Genomic DNA, 11,047 nt, shown 5'->3' with positions numbered 1-11,047 from the left:
ACAGTCTCAAAGTTATTTGAATGTTTTGTTACTTATCTTCCTGCCTGTCCATAAGTTGCTTTGGACTGATTCTACATCACATAGCATCAAGATCAGCTGGTTAAACAAAAACGTTTATAGCCACATTAATCAGCTGAATAATGATTAAAAACATTGAGTGCCAGTATATGCAAATCTTAAGTATTAGGTAATTGCATTCAAAGTATGCAACGACGACAAGGATAAACAAAAGAGGGGGGATTGAAGACTCAAATAAAGTTTCATTGATGCAAGAAAGGAAACGTCTGACTCTGCAGCTACATTTAACACATTTGTGTGTTTGGTTTTATGATACTGCACTCTAACACTCAGTGTTCATGATCCATTTGTCTGCTGTAACTCAATGAGTATCACATAGAGTACTGCTGAGCTATAATTCATAGTATTTTATACGTTCATCATCACATAAAGTGTTTCTGTTGTCAGTTGGCTCAGTATCTGTAATTATTCTGTAACAAACGCACTCACTGATTAGGATATCATGAATCAGTGAGAACACTGAACTTCATGAACAACAGTTTTGTTCTTCCTTTAAACTAATTTCATGAAAATCCTGCCGATGAACAGACACAGCAGCTCCCAGAGTGACACTAACACAGTCTGGACAGGTGTCATGATGATGCTACAGACAGCAAGCAGCCCACAGGCTCAAGAGCCAGTTCTGTGAAAGTATAATAAAATGGATAAACAGTGAGACCAAAGTTATTAAGGTACTGTTAGAAGAATTCTCTTATAAAGTGAGACACTCAGAGTAATGAGCTTCAACGCATTTATTTACTTGCAAGGAAGCAAAAGCATTCACAGTGAAAGACAGCTGAGTTTTATTTATGCACTTCTTACAAAGTTATCCTGGGAACAGATGTGACACTCTCATAGAAAGCAGTTACACAGTGTCCACGAGTCTAACTGTGCTTTGGATGACAGATAGCACAGGGACCACAAGACCTGAGAGGAAGAGATTAGAGGGAAAGAGAGAGCGATGCATTCAGCTTGCTGTAAAGAGTGCTGCGTAGCTCTATTTTCAGAGTGTTGCATAACTGTAACACTTTTCTAGCACTTAGCAACTAATCCATTCACTCAATAATCGACAAATTCACAAGAAAACTCATATAAACCAAAACATTCCACAAACAAAAATGGAGTTTCATACATCATTCCTTCAAAAGCAAAACAATGCAAATCATTTCAAATGTGTGGGCACATTTCAAAACAAATAAACAGCTTTGCTTGTTGTAACAAAAGGATCCTCATAACTCACGTACTTGATACTGTTTGGTTGAAACACCCTAAAACCTCAGGATACACTTTGACCCAGGTTAGCAGCATAACAGCAACTTTTATTAATGTGTGGATTAAGACATATTTTTAATGCTAAAGTATAATTATTGTTGTTATCCATGAAACTTCAAATTTACTGCTTTACAACAAAAGCAGAAATTTTAACAAAACTAAGTCACATTACTTTTTGGTTGATTAAGATGCTAAAACAGGAAACGTTTGTTTGTTTCCCTGACAACATTGGATGAAGATGTAGATGAACAAACACTGTAGTTCACATAGTCTGCAGGAGGTTGGATCAGACCTGCTCAGTGGTTTGTTTGCACTGATTCCAGGTCAGATCAGCTCTGCTTCACCTGTATGGGCTCAAATTGTGGTCATAAATATTTTGTACTTGTAAATCAGGATTTGTATGTGTAAAAACAATTTGTGTGTGGACTTAGCCAAAAAATACGTGTGAAACTCTGCACTCAAGTTTCATGTAACAAGTATAAATTTTGACCCTGTTTTTCTTCCTTTCATCTGATTGGCCAATGTCAATCACAAATTTAACTATCCAATCAGAGAACAGATGGGTTTGGCTGTCGGAGGGGCGCTTTATGGAGCTTCAGGTCCTTGAAGGGTAATACAGTTTGAAGCTGGAGGATCTCTATATAAATATCTGATAGCAGTTAGGGCCCCTAACTTTCAGCAGCTGTTGAAAGGATAAAGTTGTGGTATATCAGTGGTTAGAAATACCATTATTACTTTAGGATTCGTTTAACACAAAGTCAGGGCTAACCCGGGACCATTGCTGTGAGTCACAGTGCTCAGCATAAAGGTCCTTTCACATCGGACGCAGGATGTGCTGCTAATGCTAACTGCTAACTAAAAGCCAAGGATCCAGAATTTGTTGCTGGCTGCTGGGCTCTGTGGGTGTTTTCAGCAGCTCTACCTGTACTAGATGCACCTGCTTCTTGTCTTTTCTATCTCTGACTTTATGTGAACTACAAGAGTTTGTTTTTTTGCTGGTTCTTCAAATGTTCAATAAAAACATGTATGCTAATTCACAACGAAGAAAGCTTTGTAACCATCCCCAATAGTGAAGACTGTCATTTCCACAATACTGCCCCGCCCCCCCACCCTAGGTCCACAGCGCTGTTGAAAAGGCTCTGGAGGTCCCTGTATTAAGCATGTAAACCTGTGACACATAAATCACCAAACTTAGACACCACAGACTGTTTTCCTTCGTGGTGATGAAGGGAAACGCTGGGCTGGCATGTATAAGGGCATTTATTCCCTTCTAGGACCTGAAGCTCCATAAAGCACCCCTTCAATAGCCAAACCCACCTGTTCTTTGATTGGAGAGTTAAATTTGTGATTGACATGACATTGGCCAATGAGATGAAAGGAAGAAAAACAGGGTCAATATTCGTACTTGTAACTTGAAACTTGAGTGAAGAGTTTCACAAGTATTTTTTGACTAAATCCACACACAAATCTTTTTTACACACACACACACACACACACACACACACACACACACACAAATTCTTTTTACACATACAAATCCTGATTTACAAGTACAAAATATTTATGACCACAATTTGAGCCCATACACCTGGTTCAACAAGTCAGAAAACTTCAAATGTAAATAAAGCTCCACAGACAGAAAACAAATGAATCAAGACTGAATTAAGAAAAACATTCAGTAATACTGTTTGTAAAACAATGAACAAACACATTTGCCACATAAGACAAATCACTTCACAGGCTGAAGTGATGTGTGAGCGGTGTTGTGAGAGAGAAATCTGCACCTCTAAGGTAAATAAACCAAAGTGTCTGAGGACAAGGAAAAAGCACAGCTTTCTGAAATGTTTGCGTGATGACTGATATCATTACTTCATCCTGTGAGACTCACTGTGGCTCAAAGTAAGAAGGAAACAGCTGGAGAACAAACTGAACCTGATGTGCAATCGACATGGCAAACAGACAAGATAAGATGTGTTTGAAATAAAATTTTATAAAAACTCTGAATCATTTCATTTAATATCTTATTGTTATGTACTGACTTTATCGCTGCCTTACAGTTTTTGAGTCTCTGTAGTTCACAGAGTGTCTGACAGACAGAAACACACTAACACAGTCTGAACAGCTTTGATGATAATCAGAGGGATTTAACATCAAACCAACTCTGGGCGTGTTTGATGTCTGTCTGCTGGATGATCAGATCCTCTGTCTGTACCTCAATGTTCACTGACAACACAGAGTCTGAACAGCAGCAGGAGAAAAACTCTGAGACATTTCAAACAGGCTGCAGTTCATCAGGACGCTGCCTCTGCTGTTGTTTATGTTTTCTGTAGATCAAAAATCCAACAACAGCAACAACAAGAAGCACAGCAGACACTGACACACCGACTTTCCATCCTGATTGACCTGCAGGTAAGAAACAGATGTTCAGAAAAAACAAGCATAAAAAACAAACAGGAATAGAACAGAACAGAATAGCTCTTTTTAGTCGTTGAACACGTAAAACCAAATGTGCTGGAATAAAATATAAATAGCTGAGAGCAGGAATAAATAGCAAACGGGAGAAATATCTATAACAACAAGATAAAGGCACATATTAGAGAACAACATAGTTGCAGCAAAGTGCTTTAAAGTAGTGCAAAGAAAAGACTTTGTCCGAATAGAGTTCATGTGTGTTTGCCTGAGTGATGATGGAGGTACTCAGACCATGGCTCAGATCGGTGATACGGGTCTGCAAGAGTGGGATGTGGAGGGACAGTGTTGGTTAACAGTGCAAATGGCCGAGAGGAAGAAGCTGTTAGTGAGTCTGGAGGTTTGGGACTTGATAGACCTGAGGGGTCAACAGAGGGCAGCGGGTCAAACAGGTGGTGGGCGGGGAACAAAGGGTCACCTGTGGTGGTCCTGGTCTTCCTGAGACAGGAGGATCTAGTGATGATCCCCAGGGGTTGCAGAGGGCAGACAATGACTTTTTGGGCAGTGGTAATTACCCTCAGTGCAGCCTTGTTCTCAGTTGTGGCCCTGTGTAGCAAACACCCAGGCAGCAGGAGAACACACTCTCCACTGAGGAGCAGCAGAAGGCCAGCAGCAGCTTCTGGTCCAGGTTATTCTTTCTCAGGACAAAGAGCAAGTGCAGTTGCTGCTGGGCCTTGGGAGTTGGTGTCCAGGTGAGATCAGTGGAGTTATGGGTGCCCAGAAACCTGAAGGTGGTGACAGATTCCAAGAATCCATCCATTTTCTTCCACTTATCCTGGGCTGGGGTGCGGGGGCAGCAGCTTAAGCAGAAAAGCCCCGACCCAGCCACCTTCTCCAGCCTTTCCAGAAGAGCACCAATGCATTCCCACGCCAGCTGATGGATATTATCTCGCCAGCGTGTCCTATTTCTACCCTGGGGCGTCCTCCCTGTGGGACATGCCCAGAACACCTCACCCAGGAGGCCTGAAACACCTCAGTAATAAGTAAATAAAAGTTTATTTGTATAGCACCTTTCAAGATAAAAATGACACAGGCTGAGGAGTGTGATCCCCTACAGATGGTCGGTCAGACTGACTGAGGATGCTTAGGAAGTCTGTGATCAAAGAGCAGGTGGCAGAGGGGATCTGAATCCTAACATAACTCTTCCTGATCTCCATTTGGCTCAGTGCTCTGTGAAAGGTGTTGATGCCGGCATCCTCCGTGGACCTACTTGCTCTGTAAGCAAACTAGTAGGACAAGATGGTAGTTCGTATAGTAGTATGCAGTGGCACAGAACTCCAGACTACTGCGCACCTTTTTTGTATATTTGATACCTTTTTCTTACATTTTCCTGCAACACACTGATCACTTTCAGTTGTTAGGAACTAATAGAAATTGCCCACCACCGGAACTTGGACTTTGGACGGACAGTATCCTACCCGAGATTGTAAAAGCACCATGTGCTGTGTGGGTGAGTTTGGGAACAGACGGCACAGGGAGAGAAAATAAAAGCAGGATGCAGAGCTGGCTATCATATCCAGCTGCGATAACAACATAATCACTTCCAACTTATAATCAGTAAACAGCAACCAGGAAGCAGCTTCACCTCTGATCACACACACACTCAACTCTACTCACTCACCTGGAGGATCAACATGCAGGTAGACACTGGTGATGAGACTTAAACTTTCTCTCTGTCTCTGAACACGACAGTCGTATGTTCCAGTGTCATTAATCATCACATTGTTCAGAATCAAAGACACGTCTCCATCCTTCATCTGTCTGTCCCGTAGATCCACCCGGTTCTTAAAAGATGGATGCTCACCCTCTGGATCGAACTGCCCATTCTGCTGCAAAAGAACATGTTGTGGCTCCAGGTCAGCTCGGCTCCACTCTACAACTATGATCTTGTTGATGCTGTTTGGAGCTCGACATGTCAGAGTCACGTCCTGTCCACACTCAGCTGTGATGGTTTTCTGGTCTGAAAGAGGAAACAACACAGGAGAAAGGTTAAAGGTCAAATTACAACGGTTCACTTCTACAGCAGCCAAACAAACAAAAACACACCAACACATCACTTTTAATTTAAACATTTGATGAGCTGGGACAACATCCTCATTTGGATTTGACAGTGGTGGATGGTTTCTCAGTTTAGGTCATGCTTCATAATAAGTGCCCAAATGCAGGACTTGTTTCTAGAAGGATGTTAGAGTCACCAGTTCAAGCAGATGATGTTCTTTAGGATTATTTGTCACTCCTGCTTATATGTTGTAGATTGTAGCTGCTTTAATCCACAAAGAGCAGAAAAGCATCAGAAGCAGCAGCCTGATCACAGCCTGAACACAAAGAAAACAAATCTACTGGAGCTCACAACACTGGTTATTATGGGACTCTTTTAGAGGGCACTCTTTCCCCACACTGCACAGCTACACCTGAACTTCAGCTTCCTCCACCTAAAACTCCAAATTTGACCCTTATTATTCATAACAGTATAACTGTGCATGACAGTAGCTGTGTTTTGTATAAACACTTATACAGTGAAGCGTGCTGATAATATGAATAGTATGAAAATTGCTCTCAGGGAAATATATTTAATATGCAGCCATTACTTCCTGTTTTATGTCAAAGTTAAATCTCACCTGCAGACACGAACACGGCAAACATCAAAGTGAATGACGTAATTACAGCGGACATTTCCGGTGTTCTGACTCTTAGTTTGTTCTAAATGTCTCAGTCTGTCCTGGGATTAAAATTTAGGCTGAAAGAAAGCAATTGGATCAGTAAAGTTTGTTTTAAGGAAGTTGTGACGATTGGTACGCTGCACTGCGGGGTCGAGTAGAAACAAGCGCGTCACACCAGAAGAGGTGAAGTCGAAAGAAAGTTTTATTCTTTCTGTTCTTGAACCATCCTCGCAGGAAAAATCTGAACCTGCTTCATGTGTCAGTCATCATGTATGAACCGTTTTTGTCTTTGAAGCAGAAGTTTGTTTTGTCTCTGCACCGAGTTTGTTTCCCACAGCAAGTTTCGAGCTCACATCCTGCTGCACCTCTTCCTGCTGCGATTTAGGCTTCAGCTCCGAGCAGCTTATCAAACAACACCGCGACACAACTCTGACTAACCTGAGAACCAGCAGCAACTTGCACCAGTTTACAAAACCAGTAGCCTGTAAATCACCAGTCCATCCAGTGCTGTCCGATTAAAGAACAAAGACTCATCAGTTTTAGAATTTGAGGTTTTCTGCTAAATTTCCTCCTTTTCTATGGAGGTGAATTGTAAAGTGAAACCTTCAAACTGATTTTTTTAGCTTTTCTTTTAGCTTAAAAGACTAAACGTGAGTTTTAGAAAAAGAAAGAAAACACTTACTGTTGTTCTGAAGGACGTCTGGAACCCTCGAAGGCCTCTGTGGTCATCAGGGTGGAAAATCTGAAAGAAAATAAAACACACATTAGATTTCTTTGTCTCTGTCACACAGACACGGACGTCCACACAGCCCCACTAGGGTTGCCAACCGTCCCTTAAAAAACGGAATCGTCCCGTATTTCGAAACAAAAGTACACGTCCCGTATTGAGCTAATAAGGGACGCACTTTGTCCCGTAATACAGTGAGAATCAAAAGTAGTCTATAACTTTTAATGGAATTAACGCTTTGTTTGAAAACATAATTCCCAGCCTCTCTCCTGCTTTGTGACCAATGAGCTGACAGCACACTTACGAGTATGACAATTCGAGTATGACAATTCAGATTACCGCTCATCTCATTGGTCAAGGAAAGGTCGCTTACGGAGAAAATACCGGAAGACAACAGATGACCACAACAAGAAGCATGGCCAACAGGGAAACAAACGCCGACACTGCGGTGCAAGTCTCGGATGACAGTACACCTAAAGCTGGGCAGACACTGTGCGATTTTTTCAGTCACGTTATTCAGCTCCTGCTCAAACTGCACGATTGACTCGCAGGGATTAGAAGTTTGCAGGTCACGATGCAGGGTCTCACACTATACGACCCGATGCTCTGATGCGACCTGAGTGCTCACACTGTGCGTCCATAAAATGAAGGTTATAACAGAAAATCTGTAGCGCTCTCTCTGTCTCTCACTCACACAGACACACCACCACCATCAACTTTGCTAAATTGCTAATGAAAAACATGATCAGGCAGCTGTGATTGAGCAGCAGTGTAGATCCAACTATTTTCACGGTTGTTGTGGTCGTGATAATTTCTGAGGCCACATCGAAAAGGCTCGGATGAGCTTTCCAAAGTTCTACAAGTTGTACCTCCATCGCTTGTGTCCAGATCACACGCTGCACAGCCGAGCTGCTCCGTCTTTTTCGCCGACATTTGTGTTTGCGCGTGAGCAGTGTGACAAACTGCGGTGACACCCTCCCGACCAAGCGATTGATGATCGGGAGCTGGTCGTGAGGTGTTAATCGCGTCTCGTTACCCCACGTATACTACACGATACACGACGCACGATGAAGGCCAAAATCGGGCCGATCGCCAAAACGGTCGCACGACTCAAAAATCGGCTCAAAATGGGCCAAAAATCGCACAGTGTGAGCCCAGCATTACACTCACACAGACACACACACCACCACCATCAACTTTGCTAAATTGCTAATGAAAAACATTGATCGGGCAGCTGTGATTGAGCAGCAATGTAAATCCAACTATTTTCACGGTTGTGTGCCTCCATCGCTTGTGTCCAGATCACACGCTGCACAGCCGTGCTGCTCCATCTTTTTCACCAACGTTTACGTGTTTGCGCGTGCGCAGTGTGAGCGCCTGTGGTGACACCCTCACGAGCGATTGATGATCGGGAGCTGGTCGTGAGGTGTTAATCACTTCTCGTTACCCCACGTATACTACACGACGCACGATGAAGGCCAAAATCGGTCCGATCACTCAAAAATCGGCTCAAAATGGGCCAAAAATCGCACAGTGTGAGCAGCAATGTTTGTTCCCCTCAGACAAAGGGAAGAATGGGAAAAGGAAAACACCTGGCTGGAAAAAGTTAATATGGGCATGTGCAGTGAATATCAGCGCTATGTGGCCAGAAGTGTGATAATATAATTTATTTTGTGTAATAAACAACTGCAAGGATAGATGATTACAACAAATTGATGACTAATACATAAAAGTAATACATAGATGAATAATGATGATGAGTTATGATGCGTAATCATGGGAGCAAGCGGGTTTACAAACAGGAGCAGCTGATTAGCATTAGAAAAGCTGAAATAATACCTCAGCTGAAGCCAATTGTACTAAATGCACTAAATGTGCACTGTTACAAGAATATTTTTCTTTCTATTGTTTTCTATTATTTTAAGTTAAGCAGGACAGAGTTCTTTTAAAGAAAGATTTACTTATATTCTCAAAAGTTAAGCAAGACAGGCTTCTGTTTAAGAAAGAGACCTGTTTTACTGTGTTAATGTTGTCATTGTGAGCTAAAAATAAATGGCTAAATGATCACTTGTTTCACATGTGTTCATATCACAAAGAATAGAATATGCATGTACTTAAATCAAATTCAAGTCAAATGGTTAAAAAAATAATTTCACACACAAAAAAAAAGCTAGAAAATTCATCACACTGGGAAGGGTGAAGACAACTGGGTCGCCCGGCCCTGGCCACGAGGTGTCCCTTATTTATTTTTCAGGGAGTTGGCAACCCTAAGCCCCACCCAGCCTCGTGTCTCCTTCACACACACAGACAAACTAAATCAATATAAAAACAATTCTTTGAGAAACATAACAAATTTAACCAGAGTGACACTCAGTTTGTTTTATAACAGTTAAATCTCACCCGCAGAGACAAACATGAAGCCTCATCGAACATCAGCAACGTGGAGCAGAGTGACGCAGTTACAGCAGACATTTCCGTGTCTCTGCTGCTGCTGATCTGACTCTTAGTTTGTCCTAAATGTCTGAGTCTGTCGGTATTTTCACCGAATAACTGAACCTGAGTTTAAATCTGACGACACAAGTTTAAATTTAAGGTTTAAAATAAAGCTGAAAGTCACTGACTGTTAGAACAGATCTGTCGTTCAGCCGCTCGGTCTAACTCCACACTTCAACGGTGTAACGTCTCGTACGGAAGTTAAGTTGAAGTGACGTCGACCAATAAAATTATCGAGCAATGATTTCATGGTTCAGGATTTACAGGTTTAACGTCCGCTAGAAAGGAAATGACATTTTAAATGAAGTCTCGCTCAGTTTTGAAACAGTTTTTCTGTTTAAACATTTTTGTGGGTGGATGTTAACCAAACTGTAACCATGACAACTGAAACTTTTTACCTAAAACACTGAAAATGATGTTAGAAAAAGACAGCAAACACTTACTGTTGTTGTATGGAGATCTGTTAAACCCTCAAACACTCTTCTAATCATCAGGATGCAACAAAAATCCATATAAAGATAAAAAGTGTGAGGTTGGTATAATCCATCTGCTTTCTCTGTAGGTCAAAAGAAACCTACTGAAGGTTTATTCAACACAAGCAATTAGAAAAAATAGTAAATTAAAATACTGCGTGGGTGAACTCGACTGTGTACAACCAGCTGAACTAACCTGTCGATCGTTTTGCTTTGACTTCCTGTTTTGCAGACATCTGCTTAGCAAAACCATTCAACCCACAGTCGACCACAATTGCAAAGTGACAGACGAATTAAAGTAAGAGGAAATGAACCTGTAGAGAAAACCTTTCACTCTGTCTGTCAGTTAATTGAAATAAACTTGTTCTAATGAATAAAGTCAAAGGTCACGACCTCCTGCACAGCTCTTCTGGAGAACTTTGTCCATCTTTGATTGTCTTTAAGTTGTGTTGGAGCCACAGAGAGCAGATCTTTGTTCTTCATGGAGAACCAGTGAGGCTGTTTGGACTTTCCTATGAAACATCAGTGCAGGAGTCTCTCAGTACATCTGTTTACAGTGAGGACAAAGAAGCAGCAGAAACACACACAGAGGAAACATGTAGAGACAGGCAGCAGCAAATAGTCCGCAGGGAGAGAGGGCATGCATCAGCTGCAGCACTTCCTGGAAATCACATGATTGTAATCACTAAACAGCTAAAAGAGGTCATTAACACTTAATGTTGTTCTGAAGGGTCTCTGAGACCCTCAAACACTCTTCTGATCATCAGGATGGGAAAACAGTTTTGGAAGTTTTATTCCACACAAAGAAAAGTTTTTTGAAAAATGAAAACAGTTCTTTAGAAAGCAACAAGTTCAAATCTGTGGGTAAACTGCACTGTGCTCCAAGTAAGCACAGA

General features: G+C 41.7%; 1 protein-coding gene across 2 annotated transcripts; it reads right to left on the bottom strand.

Moving 5' to 3' along the window:
- Window positions 1–3,299: 3,299 nt before the first annotated feature.
- On the bottom strand, window positions 3,300–10,093 carry LOC147334085 (programmed cell death 1 ligand 1-like). Of its 2 annotated transcripts, none has more exons than XM_086286793.1 (3): window positions 6,417–6,580; window positions 5,420–5,758; window positions 3,300–3,732 (listed from the first exon to the last, which is right to left on the bottom strand). In XM_086286793.1, the coding sequence occupies exons 1-3, from the start codon at window positions 6,469–6,471 to the stop codon at window positions 3,602–3,604; spliced, it is 525 nt and encodes a 174-aa protein (XP_086142919.1). In that variant the 5' UTR covers window positions 6,472–6,580; the 3' UTR covers window positions 3,300–3,601. The 2 variants fall into 2 exon arrangements, 1 of the variants encoding a protein (XP_086142919.1); XR_015128417.1 differs by lacking the exons at window positions 3,300–3,732; window positions 6,417–6,580 and adding exons at window positions 7,141–7,200; window positions 9,586–10,093 and having other exon boundaries at window positions 5,619–5,758.
- Window positions 10,094–11,047: the final 954 nt, after the last annotated feature.

Source organism: Aulonocara sp. 'chitande type north' Nkhata Bay, linkage group LG3 (assembly GCF_057382095.1).
Source record: "Aulonocara sp. 'chitande type north' Nkhata Bay isolate Kocher_YH1m ecotype deep benthic linkage group LG3, A_spYH_male_GT1.1, whole genome shotgun sequence".
Lineage (NCBI taxonomy): Eukaryota > Metazoa > Chordata > Actinopteri > Cichliformes > Cichlidae > Aulonocara > Aulonocara sp. 'chitande type north' Nkhata Bay.
This window is presented reverse-complemented; position numbering and strand designations above follow the sequence as displayed.